Here is a 20,532-nt window from a genome sequence, read left to right as displayed (position 1 = left end):
AAATATTAATGCTAGCGAAAACGTTTTACACAGAAATTGTAGATCTCGTCGTCCTCTTTACAAAAAAGGTCCTATACAATTTTCCCGTAGATTCAACGGTTTAGGAGTAATTAAGGAAAAATGAAATTTTTTGCTAAAAGTTCGCCGTTTCGACGCTGAGATGGTCGGATTTTGCCAACGTCAATAAAATACCAAATAATCATACGTAACTCGTTAAATATCCAAGTTAGAAGGATTAGAACTTTTATTTCAAGCATTTTTCGCAATTTTGAAAAAAAAAATTTTTCGTCAGCGTCAATACTTAAGCTATTTATTATTAGCATTATTCTTCCGACGTCTGATTTCTTTTTAATTATAGGAAATGCGTTTTTCTGAGGTACATAAACTTTTCGGATTGACTGTATAGCCAATACATCCTTAAACCTGCACCGAACTGAAACACCAGCGCCAAGTTCTAGTCGAATGTAAAAAATGTAATGTATAGAATATTATCAGCGGTGTTAAAGATTTTTCAACTCTTATAATCTGATGATAAAAGAGAATGCTCTACTGCTACACATCATGTTAGAGCCTGGCAAAAATACGTTGGTCGATATCTCTATTCTATATATAGTATAGTACTACCCATTTATTCTGTGATACAAATATAAATTATTTAAGAAGAATATCGCGATAACCCGTGGTAGAGAAATATAGTGTTATATACCGCACGCACGCCTCACCATGTATTTCCATACGTGCCTGCGCCAAGTTCGCGATCCCGCAAACCGAAGTTAGCTGCGCGAAAAAGTTAAACGAGAGCATTAAATCGGAGGAACGCGGGTTCGATGTAGCTCGCATACCGAGCACTTATCGCGACCCAGTTCTTTTGCTCGATTAAAGCGATGTTTACGGAAACGCGGCTCGCGAATTTAACGCTGTACCCCACTTTAAATCTTCCTCTATTACGTCTCTACGTTCAACGTTTTACATGATCGATGCAATAATCGATGTAGCCATTGATATGCACATAAATACAGTGTTTGATACAACGATCGACGTTATATTTCATACGGAAATTAACATATGTTCCAATTAAAGATAGAATATTCAATACCGTAATTGATACAACAATTCATGTACTAATCGATACTACATTTCCTATAGTGATCGTTACAATATTTAATACGGTAATTGATATGACTAATACCTGACAGGAACATTATTACACTCAGGATGCGCGTAAACGAGCACTTGCATTTATTATACCATTTGAGATGATCAACTGCGGAGGAATACATACATACGTTACGCTACTCACGCATCTATGTACTATAACTCTTCTCGTACCTTTTTTTTCTCTTCGTGCTATAAATTCTTTCCCTCAACAGTACGTACAGGCATCGTTTATGGATATCTTTCATGGAACTTATTGTACCTCTTCGGAAATTAAAAATTCTGAAAGGGGAAATCGAATGCCACACAAGTCTAATGAAATCCTAATTGAATTAATCCACCTAAACCTGTTTTTATCAATTAGCAAGATTTACTTTCGTCGTCGTAACGAGCACGTTCAGGAACGAATTCTGCAAATTAGTATGTGAATGTAAATTTTCTGTGAACGCTTAATGAAGTCGGGACGGCAATTATTCTTCTACTTCGTGATCATGGAAATTGCCACATTTGAAATTCATGCCACGGACGGAGGCGAAGTGCGTGTCGATGGGATCGATCTACAAACGGGTCACCATCAGTTGCGACACCTTTACACACACACACACACACACACACACACACACACAGTCGATCTATTTCTCATTTCTCTTCTCTCAATTTGTACTTACGTCGGTGAGACCTTTTACAAATTAAAGTATGTGTGAAATACACGTCTTTACAGTTTTTACAAATCTTTCATTGAAATACGAGACACGTCGATCATTGATCGAGTTATCGTATCAATCGTTATGTGGACGTTCTATCAAGTGTATCAAATTTTCCAACGATCATTTATATGACACATAGCTTAGCGTTTCCAATTGTGTAATCAATACTAGAACGGTACGCCAGTCGCGTCAGTGGTCTCGAATCTGTTAAAGGAACTTTGCGAATGAATCGCTGTCGTTCGATAAAATCGCGTTCCATTTAGATCGTGCGTTAATTCGCAAAAACACTGTTTCCTCAATCAAATTATCCGCACTCTCGCTCTCGAAACGATTTTTGTGGAAATAATGTCGGAGAGCCGGTGCCGATCGAATCAAGTCGAGGCTTGAAGTTGAAAAAGAACGGGAAGATCCCAATCGAGTTTGAAGAGCTATTTCACACGAGCTGACGCACGGGTGGCAATCTATTATACCTCGCAGGTCTCCTCCCTCTGTCCCGGCCGATGACATCCAGTTAAATTAACTCCTTCAAGCACACGTTCAATTTCCCAATCACTTCTCCATGGCATCGTATCGATTAACGATAAATATGTCGATCAACGCACGCCATTGATAACCGTTTGACATTTCACCTATGTACGACAGAACAGACTTTTATGCAAAATCGTAGTTGTATCAATCTCGAGATTGAAAATCAGCAAGAAATTCATTTCGTCCCTTAAACATGTTCTTATGCACAGACTGGAGGCTTTCGTATAAAAATCAGTAGTACAAATTTAAAGAACAAAATTTTATTTTATTTTGGTCATTAAAAATTTGTAACGTAAGCGTTCGAATACTTTCGTAAGCCACTGTATATTTCTGTCGGTAAATGCACACGCGCTTACATAGTAGAACAACAAACACGAAGATTATTTTGCCTAAATTGGATGAATAATTTGTTAGCAATTTCTGTTGCAGAGTTTCACTTGGAACTTGGGGAGGCCGGTGGACGTGGCGGAAGTGTTGCAATTGTCGGTGGTATCGCGGGGCGTGTTGAGGAACGAGAAGGTGCTGGCGAAATACGGACTGGTTCTGCAGACGGTGGTGCAGGAAGGTCGGATCGTGGTTACGGATTCGTTGGTCGACTTCAATAACAAACCGCTTCCGGTACGTCGAAATTTACTTTCGCGTTCGATCTCGTGGTTCGTAGCGTACATGCGTTGATTCACGAGAACGGAGTGTGATCACAAACGAGATAAATCACCACCAGACGTACCGCCCATCATGGACTCCTGCGTCTGCCGATCGACTGGCGCGACTTGGCGACAATGCCGGGACGAAAAATTGACCCTGACACCAGTGTCCGCCCTCGGAAACGGTGCTCGATCACGCTTAAACCTCATTCGAGTAACATTGCACGTGATTGCGTTTCCTGGTTCTCTTTCCCTGGAAACGAGACGAGCCTCGTCTCGCCTCTCGTTCGTTCTACTTTCAGTCCAGCGAAATTTAATCAGACGTTCACAGTTCGTTCGTAACGTTACTTCGTAATCTTGAAGTACGTTCAAAGTACGAAAATGTACGAACGTTGATTTCGGGCATGTTTGTGAACGGATGAAATGAAAATGTCACAATTCGTTTTCATTCATTCATTAATTAGAATTTAACCATTACTACGATCTGTTACCACTGTTTCCTACTCTAACGCAGAGGACGGCAGACAAAAAAAATACGTTGGTCGTTTGGTCTGCCCGTGCCTAGCTCGTGAAAATCATTCCGTCCATCAATGTTGAAGTAGATGAACATTTGTTGAACATCCAAACAGCGTTCGACAGGCTGTCAAGTGATCAAGCGTATTCGGTTTTGGCACGCGTAGGCTGTGATCTGTTTCGAAATCCGATACAATCCGCCGGACGGAAGCTGCAGCTCGTACGCGGCGTCGGAGATAATGGAGGACGAGCAACAGATGCTGATCGACATCGAGCAGAACATCGCGAATCTCGAGAGGAGCCTCGAGCAGGCGAACAGCGCCTCCGGGAAGAGGAAGGGCTCCTGGCACGGCCCGGACAAAACGTCCAAGAGAGGTCTGCTCCAGAAGGGCGCCTCGTTGTTAACGGCTGACAAGTCACAGGATCGCAAGAGGTGAGCCGTTCCTAACGAATCGTTCCACCTCGTTCCAATTTTCCCCTTTGTTCTAAACGTAGAAAACACAAAAGCGAGGAAAGAACAATTGAAATCAATCTGCATGTATTTGCTAACCGAGTCTCGTGGAAGAGGCAGGAAGCTCTGTTCTTCGGACAGAATCGAGCGTTTAGAATACTCAGGCAGGACTTGGACACTCACGATATGGAAATAAAGATGAAAAAACATAACCATCCTCTTCTCTAACGTATATTTACATATCGTTACGTAGTTCGGCTTGTGTTACGTTCATAAATGAGCAACGTCGATCTAACATGTATTTTCTAAACATATTGTAAAACGGAGCTACCTCTTCCACGAGACTGTTTAATTTGCATACACAGGGTTGGGCACAGCCCAACTGTTATAATTATATTCAATTATCTTCAATGTCTCGTACCGGTTTTGGAAATTTCCACGTTATTCCCGCAAGCCGAAACACGGCACGGCTACTCTATCGTTCGCGATCTTTCGATATCTTTATACGCGATTACGATTTTTTTATGGGAATGCCCGTACGCCAGGTGATCTTGGAGATCGAAATAAGTTCAGTAGTCAGCTGGAGTCGTTATTCTTTATACGGCTCCGATGGCAGTTCCACGTATAATTAAGATTCACGTTTCAGTGTTTACGACGACACGTTACTTAAACGTATCGTAACTTTCCTTCATTTATTCATCGTTCTACCAAGTATTACTTTTATTATTGTACTATTACTCTCATTTATACGTTATACTTATTTCTACAGTCTCTTAACAAGATTCGTTTCGAAAGCAAAACTCTTCTCATCGTTGGCAAACAGACAAATTAATTATGAAACCAAATGTACAAGTTACCTATCATTAACTTGGTTGAGTCTGTTCTAAAACCGGGCAAACAGAGTTAATTAAATGTTGCGCAATTTTGTTTTATTCATTCACTGTCCTACTCTTGTTTTACTTCATTGTACTGTTACATTTTTCATCGTCGACTCGGTAACCGGATAAATTAATTATAAAATGCGCCAAAATCGAGTTCGAGAATAAAAACAGAATGGAAACGTTCGTACACAGCAGGCCCTCGCGACTGAAAACGATAGGGTCCATCATAAAACTGGGCAAGCAGAGACCACCCAGGGCCCGTTCGTGCGACGGTAGTTCAGACACGAGCGAACTGCTCGAGAGTCGAGATTCGAGCTGTGCCACGTCCAACGAACCTTCCAGGACCAACTCGATGACCTCCTTGGAGACGAACGTATCCGACAACGATAGCCAGGTCAGGCCGACCACCGCCGAACCCCAAGAGGCCGTCGCTAAGCCGACCAAGAAACCGAAACCCAAGGTGAGACAATGATGGCTGGAATCGTGGCGTTTAGAGGTGCTATTCCCAGTCCGGAGAACGCGTAATTTTTTTAATCACGTACAACGAAAGTGATTAATAGACTGCCGATTCTTACGCATTTATAGAGAACGCGTGTGCAAGAAAATCCACCGAAAGTACGTTCTTCGAAATATGAAAAAAAAGTTTAAAAAGATATGGTTTTACATAAAAATCCGCGATCTGTTATCTACTTCCGTTGTACATCGACCGTGTCAAATGAAATGTAATCAAATGAAAAGACGATTCTGTGCGTTCGATCGACGGAACACGATGGACGTGTGATAATAATGTTCGGCGACCGCTGCGCTGTAACTGAACAGTATTCTTGCTAAAGTCTCGACGAACTTCGGGAAACTTATAACAAGCTGCACGCCTTAACGAACGCGAAACTGTACGATAACTTCTGCTTTTCCTTTAATAGAAAACGGAGACGTTAAGAAATATCGAGTGCACCGATGCGCATTAATATTCGATTAACTTTCTTCCTCTACGGAATCGAATAATTTCATCTTCTCTGAAACGACTTTGGACGACTCCGTCCATTGGGCGACGGTAACGACGAGATCTCCGACAATGATCGCGATTTTTTATACCAAGCGAGAATCTTAAAATTAACACTGGCGAACGCACGACGAGAGACGCTAGTACGTCTACAATAAAATAGACGAATGAAACGTGTTCAATACTGCGACAAACTATATGTATAAAAGTGCAACAAAATGTATAAATGAATTATTCTGCCATTTATATCGTTTAAGGATCTTCTCTCCCAATATCTGGTATCTAGGCCGCATCGTTCTAAACAAGTGGTAACATTAATTGCTAAGAAGTAAAAGCGGTGACTTACTGGCACCGTAAGTAACAAAAGTACCCGATATAATCCGGTGTCGGTTGAAAACGCACGCAAGAGAGCTCTCGTTAATCAATTCCGCGTCGACGTGTCTGAAGAAATTGCAAATAAAACGGTGAAGCAGGATAAATCGGCATCCCGGGCCTCACGGACGGAAGGGAATCGAGCGAGTTCCGACCACGGATAAGTTGCGTAAACGACCTTCGCATAAGAATTTGTTCGCGGAGATCGTTCTTCCCGACACGACTCATCGATTCTCCCAGCAGACAATTTCAATACACGTGTCTGCGGCCGGAGAAGAGTCGGAACGTTATTCTTCAATACGTTTTCACGAGAACATTACGATCTGGTAAATATTCGTTGTATGGCCAGGGGACAAGTGTAAAAGTTTTGTGTCAAACGTTCCATGTGCGAGAGATCGTTTTCGTACGACGTACGAAAGAATTTCGACACGATGGTCATACGATGGATCGTACCGTGTTCTGCGTCAATCTTCTCCGGTTCACGTTCCGGTTCGACACGAGATCGCATATAAAATTATGTAAAATTATGAAAAAAAGGCAGTGAACAGACACTGCGACGTGAACAGAAATTGGGAACTGCAGCAGGGAAAAAATTTCGTTCGTCGCGACCCCCCGAATCAGGACTTGGTCAAATAGCGTTGTTTTCGTTATCGTAGACCACGGACACCGGGCAAGCCGCGTTGAAGGCGCAAGATTACCAAGTTTGTGTCACCGTCATTGAGGCCAGGCAGCTGGCGGGGTTGAACATGGATCCAGTGGTCTGCGTGCAGGTCGGGGATCAACGTAAATACACCAGCGTCAAAGAATCGACCAACTGCCCGTATTACAACGAGGTAATTCCGATTCCTCTTCAACCGCGACGATCAGTTTTTCTCGTAAAACTCCTGTGTCGCATTCGTACTTTGAAAACTGAGATTTCGTTACGGGACAGCGAATCTATTAAGGAACAGAAATTGTCCCCCCTTTACGGTTACGCACATTAAAAACTTATTCTCTACTGCCACTTACCAATGATCGCTACCGTGACATAGGTCTAAGAAAGACTCACTTCCGCACCGCCGAAGTCGGCGATGTCACTATTCGATAGGGCAAGCCTGGTTCAATAGAGAGTAGATCTTCAAATTGTAAAAAGACTCAATCTCCTAGATTTTAGAAGGGGTGGCCTGGGACACCCTGTACGCATATACGTTCCTCCATTTAAAACCAGTGACTTTTACTGGTTTGGTAGTTCCGGTATTAAAAAGAATTTATCTTCGGGCTACCACGTCTGTCGACAGATCACTTTTTGATAAAGTGCAAGCGAGCTTTCCAAGTTTCATCGATTTTCATTCGTCCTTTCTTTCGGTACTTGCAATTCTATTTTTTTTTAAATTTCATGTAAAGCTATTGAAAATATTTCAAAATATTGTTTCGTGTTTTGTTTTCAGTACTTCGTGTTCGATTTTCACATGCCGCCCGTGATGCTGTTCGACAAGATAATCACGCTATCGGTAAGCCAGCCACAGCCACTATAGTTCACTTTGTACAGCCGCTGACAATAGAAATTATTAGGAAGCTACTCGCTTCGTTACTTACTTAGATACTCAGACAAATCGATATACCCTATTAACCAACGCGCCAGCCGACGAGAAGCCGCTAGAATCGCTTGCTGTTTTAAATAAAATGTTCTCGGCAATTGTGAGTTTATTCGATTGCGTGAACCGTGTTGATCGTTTAATCACCTGGTATTTGACTCGTTCGTTTCACCCGTTCGTTCGAGAATTTCAAGACAGGAATTAATTGCCGCCAACGTTGTATTTAAACGATCTCATTCCTCGTTCGGCTGACAAATAGAATCGATAATTATTTACGACCCAAGCCGGTGGCTTTTGATCGATTAGATCTAATTCAAGTCGATTGCACTCTTAACGAGCACGCTCATCTCGGAAAAATGCAGAGAATCTTCTGTTACGAAAGTGCAACTTGGTTCTAAAAGAGGTGACGAACGAAAGCGGGTAAATTCGTTTCACGTATGAGCACGTATCCCATAAGGAGAAACGCATGGACACGTTCGTACAAGAGAGAAATGGGAGAGTGAAAGAGAGACGCGCGATCACTGGAAGACGAACCAGAGGCGGGCGATTAAAGATCACTCGGAAGTGAACACATTCTACTGTGATGCGCAGGTGCAGCAATCGCGGAATCTCTTACGCGCTAATCTAACGCTGGGCAGCTTTAAGTTAGACATCGCGACGGTATGGGCGCAACCAGGTACAATTTTCCAAATGGGACCACTAACAATTACTTAACTCTCATTACCTGTCTGACTGTCTCTCTCACTTCTTGCTCCGTGACCATTACAACAATACGTACCTATCGTCGTCTCGCTGTTGGATGTTCTCCCAATTTTCAATCGACAATCTTCATACACGAGCCCATACACCAACTATTTGTCGTACTATCTTTATTAAACGGTTCACGTTACAGTTTTATTAGACAATTTATATTACACAGTGTTATTGAACGATATTTCATTCAGCACATCGTCCTACTGAGTTTCCGTCGTTACACACAGCGAGTCTTGATTCTACACCGATTTCAGCGGGATTAATCAGCATTATGCATGTTTCCCACGTTCTGTTCGGCGATCTCGTTTATTACCGATAAATGGGATCAAAGCGAACGAATATAAATGTAAATATGCTTGTTTGAATGCGTCCGTGGCGAGCTGAGGACGAAATGAGAAATGAACACTACTCGTGTGAATTTATATACTATCTAGCAGCAGTAAATGTATGTATATTTATTAATTGATTCCCTTTCGATTTAATTTCTCCCAATCCCTTTCCCGCTGCTATTCCACAGCTACTACTACTAAAGGTCGATCAATGAAATCAATACACTGATCATCATTGATTTCATTACGGATTCCGATGAAAATACAATTGAACCTGTCAGAATATATTTATTAACTGATTCCCTCTATCCTACCTCACTTTTCTTCCCCTAGGTTCCTACAAAGATACACAGTTTTATTTACTACATTTTCACGCCTCTGCAGATTTCTCTACTTCGCCTTTCTCTTCATTTCATGTATCATCTCACTCCCCGTCTGTACTTTGTCTCTTTGACCCGCCGTCTGATCCCTCTCCGTCTCATTCGTTTTGGACCTCGTTTCCCGTCGTGTCATACTTTTTTATTACTCCTCGTCCCTTTACACGTCTTCTCCCTGCTGTTTCTCCCCGTTCCTAATCCTTATTAACTGTTTCCTCAGAAATAAATATACGACCGGGATGAACGCAGTAAAAAGTTTCGCCTCACGTGCATAATAACCTCCGCTCGCAGTTCTATAAGTCATGCTTCTGCCTCTAATAAATTATTTCTGAGCAGTCGTGTGACACGCGTGTCAGTCGAACGGTCAGTATTGAAAGTCTGGAAGGTTTTTACTAATTTCGATTTCTATTTATCTCTACTGCTACTCATTTATTTACGCTTCTAAAATGTGTCGTACCAGCGATGACCAAATCCAGGGTTGCAGATCTTCTAGCCGCCGGATCGACAATTAACCATGTCTTTAAATCTGAATCGACGAGATCCAATCGTCAATTCGGATTTCTTCCAATTAAGCCGACTGAAAACAATTTCAATCGTCGTTGATCAGTCGAATCCAAATTAAAAACGTTCGATTGAATCAACGATTTAATCACTCATCTATGACCCTGGACAACTCTGTGTTTCGCACATCGAAGAATCATCGCAAAATCGTACATTAAGTTTTATATGAACGTCAGTGCAAATGGATTCTATTAATCATTCGAAATTTGAATCTCGCTCGCTAAATTAAATACACGCTTGCTGCGCTGGCTGGCTTATCTTGCAAGATCCAATTACGAACAATTAAGGGAAGTTCGAAAGATAAACGCACTCGCAGAAGCGGTGGGACACGTTGACGATGTCTAGAAGAGTATTAACGGAAGGGGACGCTAGAAGGTAGTTTCAAGCACATCGTTTTTTAAAGCATGAAACACGACCTATGAATAATGTTACGCGTTCGGGCGCGAGCGCGCGCGCGCGCGTCTCCCCTGCTACCAATTTTCCCGTCGAAAGATCGATGAATAAATTCGCAAGTGATTTTATACATAGAATTTTAACAGCGAACCGGCCTTCCGTCATTCACTCGAATCATGTTTTACGATCATTCGTTAGATGTTTCCGAGCCCTCTCCACTGATCGAGTTAAACGATGATCGAAATTATGTTCAGACTCTGTCGCATTTAAGACTTATGAATGAAACTCTGGTTTCACTTGGCGAAACATTACAACTTTGAACTATATTTTAGATTCGTCTCATAACGTGTACGTTTGCGCGTATTTTCTGTAAACCATAGATGAGTAAATCTCTACAGTATTGACTTATGAGATAGTAATCCGGCGATGCACAAAATGCAGTAGAGAGGGTTCGTTCCTTCGTCTATTCGTGTCGCAAGATATACCGATACCATCGCTTTAACAACGCGTATCCTCGCACGAATTCTTAAGCGTTTAAAAGCGTTTAATTCTCCCAGAAGATCTGTATCTGTAGCTACCATTGTAATTCTCTTTCGACTCGATCGAACGTCACGAATTTTATTCTTCTATAAAGTTTTAACGACCGTCGTTAGAACGAAGATATCGGTATATCCCGGTTCTACCCGGTCCTCGATTCATACGAAGAATTGATCGGCAGATCATCAATTCTACCACAAGTGGGCTCTGTTGACGGACCCGGACGATGTGGCGGGCGGGCCGAAGGGCTACTTGAAATGCGACGTAAGCGTGATCGGGAAAGGCGATACGGTGAAGATCCCACCGAAGAGCGAGAAAGACGAAGATGACATCGAGGGAAATCTCCTCCTTCCGGACGGAGTGCCGATCGAGAGGCAACGGGCCAAGTTCATAGTGAAAGTTTACAGAGCCGACGGGCTGCCGAAGATGAACAGCAGCATCATGGCGAACGTGAAGAAAGCGTTCACCGGCGAAGTGAAAGACCTCGTCGATCCGTACGTCCAGGTGTCTTTCGCCGGACTCACCGTAAGACATTTAATTAGCTGGCTTGCTTCTTAAGACTTCTCAGAGAGCACATCCTGTCTAGTCGGCTAGTCGGCTGCAATATTCACATTTCTACACGACAACAACATTTTCTAGAGCCCGATCAAACGATTGCGATGCGTAAACTCAGCTCTATTCCTAGAAATCAGGATCACGATCAAATCAGAAATCTGCATCGTACCAGTCGATTGGTAGTACGATTACTAACAAACAGTTAGAATCAACCGAACCGTTAGATTCTAGGACTGCAAGCTCGCTTCGTCTGATTTCTTCCCTCGTTGCTTTAGAACTTTAGGATCGATCGGCATACATCGGTTCGATCGATTTTCAAAAGAATTAATAGGTAGACGGTAAACCAACTAGAAAACACAATTTTTAATTAGAAACTGGGACCGCGTCGTTAATCGACGAGAATAATAATACAGATTTGAACAGAATCAGTGAACCGTACGTTTCGTAGAACGGTAGTTGAGAACCGCTATTCTAGTCTAGGTAGAAGCGCTCGTCGAAGGAAATCATTGAAACGAACGTATCTTTTCCGGGATTCAGGGTAAGACGAGCGTCAAGAGGCACAGTTACGCGCCGATTTGGAACGAACAGATCGTTTTCACGGAAATGTTTCCGCCCCTCTGTCAAAGGATCAAGATCCAGCTGTGCGACAACGACCCGGTGCACGCCACGGTGATCGGCACGCACTTCGTAGACTTGAAACAGGTCAGCAACGACGGCGAGAAGGGGTTTCTGCCCACGTTCGGCCCGGCCTTCGTCCACTTCTACGGGAGCATCCGAGATTACAGTCTCATTGATCAGCATTCCACCCTCAACGCCGGACTCGGCGAGGGAATCTCCTACAGGGCAAGGTTCTCCACCCTCACAATTTTCTATCGATTAAACGTGCATTCAACGTCCATTTACAATTTCAAAGTAGGGATACGCATTTCGAATTCATTGATACTTGTTCCGTTTTGCAAATACTTAATTCCACGCGGGTATGAAATTATACGTAAAAATGTGAACACACACGATCCGTTGTTAGATTACTGATAGCGATCAGAACGGAAATAAGCGACAACCTGGAGATGGCACCGTCGGAAGTGGAAGTGGAACCGGCGATGCCCATAAACGAGTCCGCTTACGCGAGGAACGAGGAGTTCTTCTTGTTCGCGACAATCATGGACGCAACGATGATCGACAAAAAGCTCGGCGACAAACCGATGTATTTCGAACTGTCGATAGGCAACGCGGGGAACGCGTTGGACGGTCACAACGAAAGTTCTAAGGTAGGGGTTAGTATCGAATTTTCATCCGTTTCACGCTCGAACGCAACGGAGTAAGTCTTAATCAGAGATGGATCAAGTGCCGGTTCCACGGTTCGTTTTACGGTTATTTAATTCCGCGGTATCGCGGTATTCTACGCAGTACAGTAGAACTTTGATCATAATCAATATAGTGCTCGATTGTTTTATATAATGATCGACGACAATTTTTGTCGGACGGTACACTTGGGTAATAGTGAGCAGAATTGCTCTGTCACGTATCGTTTCCGCAAACAGCGGAAAGAACGGGAACGATCGGGGGTTCTACTGTAATCCAGAACGATCGATACAACGTCGTGATAGATCTTTGAAAACAAGTGAAACTAGTCAATCCGATTTGTCTGTGTTAATTTCTGCATTTCATTTAATTGCCATTAGATGTACGACATGGGACCAAAAAGCGGAACGAGCGTGGATCAGGAGGAGCTACAGGAAGTTTTGAGCGGGTCGTGGCAGAGCACCACCCCGGCTTGTAAGCCGATGACGCACGACAAGATTTATTATTTTTTACCGTATTGGGACGATAAGCCTTGTCTACACGTGAGGAGCATCTGGCCGGACTATAGGCGGAGAATGTACAACAGCAATATAATCAGCAAAATCGTAGATAAATTGGTGAGTAGAGACATAGAGAAGAAGTAATGAAAGACTGACACGTATACAGAATCAATCAGAATTGTCATTTAAGGGGGCAGGTTTCTTTCCAACCAGTCGATGAACAGAGAAGTTTTATGTGAATTTTTTACGAGGAAACTGTTCATTCTGCTAGATCCAAGTTCTGTACACCGTATTCCATCGTCTTTCAGCTCTCGAAAACGATCTTCTCGTTATTGTAAATTACAAAGAGATCCGCGCCCTTGAACGACGTTGCCGATAGTGACGTGACCCGTTTTATTATATTTCTCGCGTGGGTAGGAAGAAGGATTATCGGAAGCGCAATTGCACACGGACGACTGCTCGGGCGAGAAACTGTTGAAGTCCGCGTTGGAAGAGTTGAACAGTAATTGTAATCGATACGTGAGCATCAGTAGATCGAGCTTGACCGGCCCGGGGGTCGGGAAAACGAAACTGGACAAAGAGAGAACGAAATTGTGCCAAAGGGAGTTGGAGAGCATAGGGAACATGGCGCGGAACTTGAAAGCCGTGGTCACCAAGAGCAGCTTCAAGGAGAGGCTGAAGACCGCTCAGGGCTATCTCCACAAGTTGAAGTTTCTCGTCGAGGATGTGAGTTCCTTGGACCGTGTACTTCTCCGCTTCGGTGTCGTCCCGGTTTTCACGAGACTAAACGGGGAACGTGGTTTCCACAGCCTCAAGACTCGCTGCCGGACGTTTTCATCTGGGTGATCAATTCCGGACGCCGGGTGGCTTACCACAGGATACCTGGCAGGGACTTGATCTACTCGATCGTCGACGAGGAATGCGGTAGACACTGCGGGAAAGTGCAGTCTATGTTTCTGAAGGTATGTCAATTTGCATGTCAATTTGCATTGTCGTTATTTCTAGTTTCCATCTCCCACGAATATTTCAGCGAACGTCTCAATCTCTGTTCACTGGCTCATTTCTCTATGATATTAAGCGTTAAAGGTTACACAGTTTGTACTTCATTCCCCTGGACCTAAGCTTCCAGGTAAAAAACGATTCGGGCCTTCGGGCTGGGCGATACAGACCAAGCTGCAGATTTACATGTGGCTCGGCATACTGAAGCACAAGAAGTACTTCATCCAGGGCTTGCCGAAAGGGTACGAGCTCAGCAACGAACTCAAGAACGTCGACAGACCACGCGCTTTGCCACCCACCATCATTCACTACGTGGAGAAACATGTACGTAGTTCAACGACGAACCCAGCGAAAGTTTTTACACGTTAACGCACCACCTCTACATTTTTTTGGCGGTTCGAGCGGAGTTTAGTTTCGGCGCTGGTACTTCAATTAGGCGCCAGCTCAAACGACAGTGTGACAAAACGAATTTCGCTTTTTTTTTTAAATTTTTTATAGAAGAATTTGAAAAGAGTCATTCGGGCCGTGCACGGTAGGTTCGATACGTGCCTCCTCCACCGTACGCGTGTTCATCGATCAGTCGTCCCTTGAATTCGCTTCCTGCTCACACGTCGATCTCTTAATTAATTTAATAAAAAATGTACGAACGAAAGACTCGTGGACACGATTGGAAATCTGTCCGATTCTCGCGCAGAAATTCCAGTTAAGGGCGCACATGTACCAAGCCCGATCGCTGATCGGCAGCGACGCGTCGGGTCTCTCGGATCCGTTCGCGAGAGTGATTTGCGGCGAGTTCTGCAAGTCCACCCAGGTGATCGACGAGACTTTGAGCCCCACGTGGGACGAGCTGCTCCTTTTCGACGACATCCTGATCTACGGCACCGACGAAGAGATCAAGAAGGATCCACCGTCGATCGTCATCGAGATCTTCGATCAGGACAAAGTGGTACGTCGACTAGGATTTTAAAGATAATCATTCGCAATCGGAGCAGTGGTGGCCAACGCTTGTTATCGTCTGTCAGAAGCTGAGAGCTGTACTTTTACGCGCATCGGATCTGCATTTTTACGCGCATACGAACGTCCCTACACGATCTCTTTTCAACCGTTTGACCTCAACGATCGATACGTAGTTTAACTTTGCTCCCTACCCTTTTGGACACCCTCTTATGTTCGTCGATCATCGACATTTTTAATCTCACTCAGTAGTCGTGATATCCATCGATCGAAAGTCCCTTGGCCGTTGCATGCCGTTTCGTCGCTTTCCCTCAGCCCTCCCCGAGAGCCACGTTTGGCCACCATTGTTACAGAACGTCGCTGGATGACGAAATTTTGTTTCGACATACACCCCGACTTCTGTTCGGTATGGATCATTAAACAGATTCTCTTGTGATTCTCTTTTTACAGAGTCATTTTGTCACTATGGACATAACACTGCATGAGGGCTCTGCTTTAACAGTTTGTATATGATTTACAATGACATTTTACACTTATACTTGTGCACAAACACACGCAACTACATTCCATTTTTACGTTAATTGACGGTAAACGTGCTATTGAACGTTCCACAATTGATTCGTCTTAAGAACTTGGCTACCCTAAATAAAATATGCACAATCAGCGTAACGAACGTTTAGACAGTGGATCTCCGAACGTTATTCAGGCCGAAGTAGGCATTTTTGCCTTCTGAATTACTGAATTAAATAATTACACACTTGGATGCCAAACAATATTTTTTCACGTGCTTCATTTCAAATCGATCGATCTGTGTTAAATATAATACTTGCTCGACTCGTATCATCTCTCTTCACACCACCTGCACGAAATCGGAAGCTTAAAAGACTTAAAGAAAGTGTATTGCGCGCCGATGAGAGGCTCGTCGGCAAAGGAAAAAGGAAAGAATTTGTTCGAGGAGATCGATCAAAGTGGCTGTGTTGCAGGGGAAGTCGGAGTACATAGGCCGGGCAGTGGCGCGGCCTCACGTCAAGCTCGCCTCGGAGACTTATACACCTCCGCAGTTCCCACCGTCGTTGGAATGGTACGACGTGACGAGAGGCGTCGCGAGAGCCGGCGAGCTTCTCGCAGTTTTCGAACTGCTCGAGTATCCCTCGACCAAGGATTACGGGTTTCCCACTCTACCGGATCCGAAGGAAACCGGGTGTCAAACACCCGTGGCTCTGGACCAGGGACCCATCCTCCCGGTCCCAATCGGCATTCGGCCCACTCTCTCCAAATACCGGTGAGAATCGTAGGGTATTTATATCGTTCGAGGAACGTCCAGCAGTCGTTAGAAGATGAATAACGTATAGAACTCGATTAGTATTATGATTTATTAATTAGCTCTGCAAAATTCTCACGGAAAGTACCCAAGTCAACCAAGTTTGTTTCGCGCAATTTCTCACAGAAAATAAAAGAATTTCCTCCTCACGTCACGCAACGGAAATTCTTCTTTGTAGAATCGAGGTATTGTTTTGGGGACTGAGAGACCTGAAACGGATCCACTTGATGACCGTGGACAAGCCACGTGTGGACGTGGAATGCGCCGGTCATATCCTGTATTCCTCGGTGATAATGAACGCAAAGAAGAACCCTAACTTCAACACGCCGGTGAAATTCTTGGAGTTGGAACTGCCGGAACAGGAACTGTATCGGCCGCCGTTGACGATCAGAGCAGTCGACTGCAGGAGCTTCGGCCGTTACACGTTGGTCGGGACGCACACGATTAACTCGATTCACAAGTACATGTACTGTCCGCAGACGAAGAAGGCGAAGAACGCGGAGGACAGGAAGAGGAACTTGTATCAGTTGCAACAGTGCACGGGTACGTTGCAGCGTCCCCTCTCTACGACGTTAATTTGAATTTTCGACGAGTTCATTAAAAAAAAACGACTCTCGTCGTTCAGGTGCAAGTTTCGACGCGTCGAGAGGGAAATGCCAGCCATCCTCGCTGCCGGAGTCGCTGACCGATCTTGAATCGACCGTCGGAGACACGATCATCACTTTAGGACTGGAGCAAGGATGGCCGACGAAGAAGGACAAGACGGAGCAGAATACACGGAAGAAGCAAAGTTTAGTCAACGATGGGAGCATGGGTGAGTTCGAAGCTCGACAGGTCGACGTGTTCAACGACTCTACTGGCGTCATTGAGAGCAGGCGCAAAACGGTCAAAATTCCTCAGCGGTCACGAATCTCTCGATTGAGTCTTCGTTATGACTTTGCGTTTCAGTTAATTTCTTCTTGCTTTAGTTGTTGGCTACAGTAATTAGATCGTGTCGTTTCTACACCCATTATAAAATTAGGCCATTTACCCGTACAATCGAATGAACAAGCAAATAAACGAATAAATAAATTTCGTCTCCGATGGAGTCTCGCAGGAGACTTCGGTACGTTCGACGACGAGGAAGGATGCCAGGACTGGTGGACGAAATACTTCGCTTCCATCGAAGCGATGATCGAAGAGAACAAGGAGCTGCGCAGGGAGAAGCCGATGTTTCAAGCTCAGGCGAACGGAACCGCCCCGACGTTGATGGACGAGTCGCAGAATCAAGGCCAAGGAAATCATTCGGGCGACAAGAGTCCCGGGGTGACCGCGAGGAAACTGTTCGGCCTAAAGACCACGGCGAACGCGGCCAGGTTCGTCTCGAAGCTGAGCCCGAAGCACGCGTGCATGGGAAAGTACCCGAAAACGGCGCTGCTCAAGATCTATCCGAACGAGTTGGAGGCGCAGCCGGAATTCGAGCAGTTCAAAGAGTGGCTGCACACGTTCGAGCTGTACAGGGGGAAGAAGACGAGCGACGAGCCCGAGGACGAGTCGAGGATAGTAGGAAGTTTCAAGGGAGCGTTGAAAGTCTACAAGTGGCCGCTGCCCAAGGACCTGTTGGACCACACCGTGATGGGGTTCGATCCGCAGTTCGGTTTCTTCCAGGGCGTGCCTTCGAACGAGCCGATTCACGTGCTCGTGAGGGTGTACATCGTCAAGGCGAACGACCTTCACCCTTGCGATCTGAACGGCAAGGCCGATCCTTACGTGGTACTCCAACTGGGCGGCAAGAGAATCAGCGACAAGGAAAACTACGTGTCGAAGCAGCTCAATCCTGTGTTCGGCAAGTGCGTGTCGTGTCCTCGTCTCAATCTTTTCGATCCGTCATTGAGACGGATCATTCTGACGAATAACGTTTACGAACATTGTCAATGAATCGAATAGTTGGAACATTTTTCGTATGGTTTGCAAGGTGCTTCGAGATCGAAGCGACGTTCCCGCAGGACTCGTCGCTGACCGTCCAGGTGTTAGACTGGGACCTGGTAGGCGCGGACGACATGATCGGCGAAACGAAGATCGACCTAGAGAACCGATTCTACAGCCGGCATCGCGCCACTTGCGGCCTACCTAAGAAATACGACGAGTGAGTCCTGACCAAAAAACATTTATTAACGTTTTATAACGATACGACGAACTCGCCGCTGGCTCGGCTCGGGAGTACTTTTGATTGTCGGACAATCCAAGTTCTACCGCGGTCACTCGAGCCCAAGCATTTTCAGATCGGGCTACAACAAGTGGAGAGACTCGATGAAGCCGACGCAGATATTGTCGAAATTGTGCAAAGAGGGAAAGATCGACGGACCCGTCTACTCGCACGGGAAAGTAACTATCGGGAGAAAGACTTTTACCCTGTCGAACGAGGAACTCGAATATTACGTCCACGCGAAAGGTAAATTCGATCGGATTTGACAAGGTCACCGTGCCATATCGTAGGCCTCACGCATTTCTAAAAAAAATCGAACGAAACGTGTAAAAGTACGGTTGGAGAACGGTTAAAGCAGGACGCGCGTCGATATCTTTTGCACTACACGTACGACAGAACGTGTAAGCGAAAAATGTTTACACGCCTGATATTCTGCTTTAATCGTGTTTCAACGAGATTTAAAAGTTCTCGTTACCAGGCATAGAGGAACACCTCGCCCTGGCAGTTCTCCATCAGTGGCACGCTTTCCCGAGGATCGGTTGCGCCCTGGTACCGGAACACGTGGAGACTCGGCCGCTTTACAATCCCGAGAAACCGGGGATCGAGCAGGGGAAATTGGAAATGTGGGTGGACATGTTTCCGATGGATATGCCGTCGCCAGGTCCGCCGCTCGAAATATCGCCAAGGAAGCCCAAGAGCTACGAGCTGAGGGTCATCATATGGAACACGGACGACGTCGTACTGGAAGACGACGCGTTTTTCACCGGCGAAAAGATGAGCGACATTTACGTTAAAGGGTACCTTTCTTAATTCGAAGAAACTCTAATTAACGATTCGCTTTTGATCAATCGGAATCCAATTGAAAATTTTTACGATTCGATCCATCATTCGCGACTCTTTCACTTGACTTCTTTGAAATGAAACAGGCCGAAGCGGTGCTTCTTCCTAATACGAATCTCGTTCTCTCAGGTGGCTGAAGGGACCGGAAGATTGTCAGTCCACCGACATTCATTACCGCTCTCTGACGGGGGAGGGAAATTTCAATTGGCGGTTCATATTTCCGTTCGACTATTTGGTGGCGGAGGAGAAGATCGTGATCAATCGGAAGGAGAGCCTCTTCAGCTGGGACGAGACCGAATGCAAGATTCCGGCTCGGCTCGAATTACAAGTCACTATCGCTAGAGTCTTAGTTTTCGTAGACCCGCGGATATTCATGCATAATAAAATGTTTATAACAACGATTTAAAAAATGTACCTCACACAGCAGTTTCTTCTGCGTTCCGTGCACTTTTACACACAACGTGCAATCGTCACGTGTATTCAATTTTTCTATAAATCCATAAAAATCTGCAGTCACAGCGTTGTCGGATTCGACGGATTTGTAGAAAAATTTTATTCGTCGAACATCAATACCTTCGTCTAGATGTAATCTGTTCATTCTTGACGTTACGAGCTTGACTTTGCATAAAAATGTAATCCGTGCTGTTAGGGCGAAAATCTGAAGCTCGCGACGTTTCGACTTGGAATTTGCATCTTCGATTTTGCACAGGTATGGGACGCGGATCATTTCTCAGCGGACGATTTCCTGGGTGCTATCACACTGGACTTGAACCGATTTCCCCGGGGTGCCAAGAACAGCAAACTGTGCACGCTGAGTATGTTAAAGACCGACGGCTCGGTGCCGACCGTAAATATCTTCAAGCAGAAGCGAATAAAGGGCTGGTGGCCCTTTTACGTGAAGAAGGAGAACGAGGACATGGAGTTGACGGTAAACAAAATTGGAAATCTATCTTATGTGTTCGATCGACAGGGATAAATTCGAAAAATGGTGTCCAGGGCAAAGTGGAAGCCGAGCTTCATTTGTTGACCAAGGAGGAGGCGGAGAAGAATCCCGCGGGATACGGTAGAAACGAGCCGGACCCGCTCGACAAGCCGAAGTAA

General features: G+C 44.9%; 1 protein-coding gene across 7 annotated transcripts in view; it reads left to right on the top strand.

The window, feature by feature from the left end:
* LOC108631584 (otoferlin) overlaps nt 1-20,532 on the top strand; it is a 30,734-nt gene that overhangs the window by 9,354 nt on the left and 848 nt on the right. Inside the window, exons 3-27 of one of the 7 annotated variants that reach the window (XM_026819026.1) lie at nt 2,820-3,008; nt 3,715-3,980; nt 5,075-5,339; nt 6,908-7,084; nt 7,679-7,741; nt 8,417-8,501; nt 10,957-11,300; nt 11,868-12,178; nt 12,355-12,604; nt 13,013-13,249; nt 13,550-13,858; nt 13,942-14,094; nt 14,255-14,455; nt 14,826-15,077; nt 15,536-15,586; nt 16,069-16,367; nt 16,585-16,949; nt 17,032-17,220; nt 17,503-18,235; nt 18,361-18,531; nt 18,668-18,837; nt 19,070-19,388; nt 19,561-19,759; nt 20,141-20,359; nt 20,428-20,528. In XM_026819026.1, coding sequence (XP_026674827.1) covers nt 2,820-3,008; nt 3,715-3,980; nt 5,075-5,339; nt 6,908-7,084; nt 7,679-7,741; nt 8,417-8,501; nt 10,957-11,300; nt 11,868-12,178; nt 12,355-12,604; nt 13,013-13,249; nt 13,550-13,858; nt 13,942-14,094; nt 14,255-14,455; nt 14,826-15,077; nt 15,536-15,586; nt 16,069-16,367; nt 16,585-16,949; nt 17,032-17,220; nt 17,503-18,235; nt 18,361-18,531; nt 18,668-18,837; nt 19,070-19,388; nt 19,561-19,759; nt 20,141-20,359; nt 20,428-20,528 — 5,918 coding nt within the window. Of the gene's footprint in view, nt 1-2,819; nt 3,009-3,714; nt 3,981-5,071; nt 5,340-6,907; nt 7,085-7,678; nt 7,742-8,416; nt 8,502-10,956; nt 11,301-11,867; nt 12,179-12,354; nt 12,605-13,012; nt 13,250-13,549; nt 13,859-13,941; nt 14,095-14,254; nt 14,456-14,825; nt 15,078-15,535; nt 15,587-16,068; nt 16,368-16,584; nt 16,950-17,031; nt 17,221-17,502; nt 18,236-18,360; nt 18,532-18,667; nt 18,838-19,069; nt 19,389-19,560; nt 19,760-20,140; nt 20,360-20,427; nt 20,529-20,532 lie in introns of all 7 variants that reach the window. The other 6 variants (XM_026819027.1, XM_026819025.1, XM_026819029.1 and 3 more) reach the window with 6 other exon arrangements.

The sequence above is a fragment of the Ceratina calcarata genome, unplaced genomic scaffold (assembly GCF_001652005.2).
Source record: "Ceratina calcarata isolate Rehan_Ccalc_2016 unplaced genomic scaffold, ASM165200v1 scaffold92.2, whole genome shotgun sequence".
Classification (NCBI taxonomy): Eukaryota; Metazoa; Arthropoda; class Insecta; order Hymenoptera; family Apidae; genus Ceratina; species Ceratina calcarata.
This window is presented reverse-complemented; position numbering and strand designations above follow the sequence as displayed.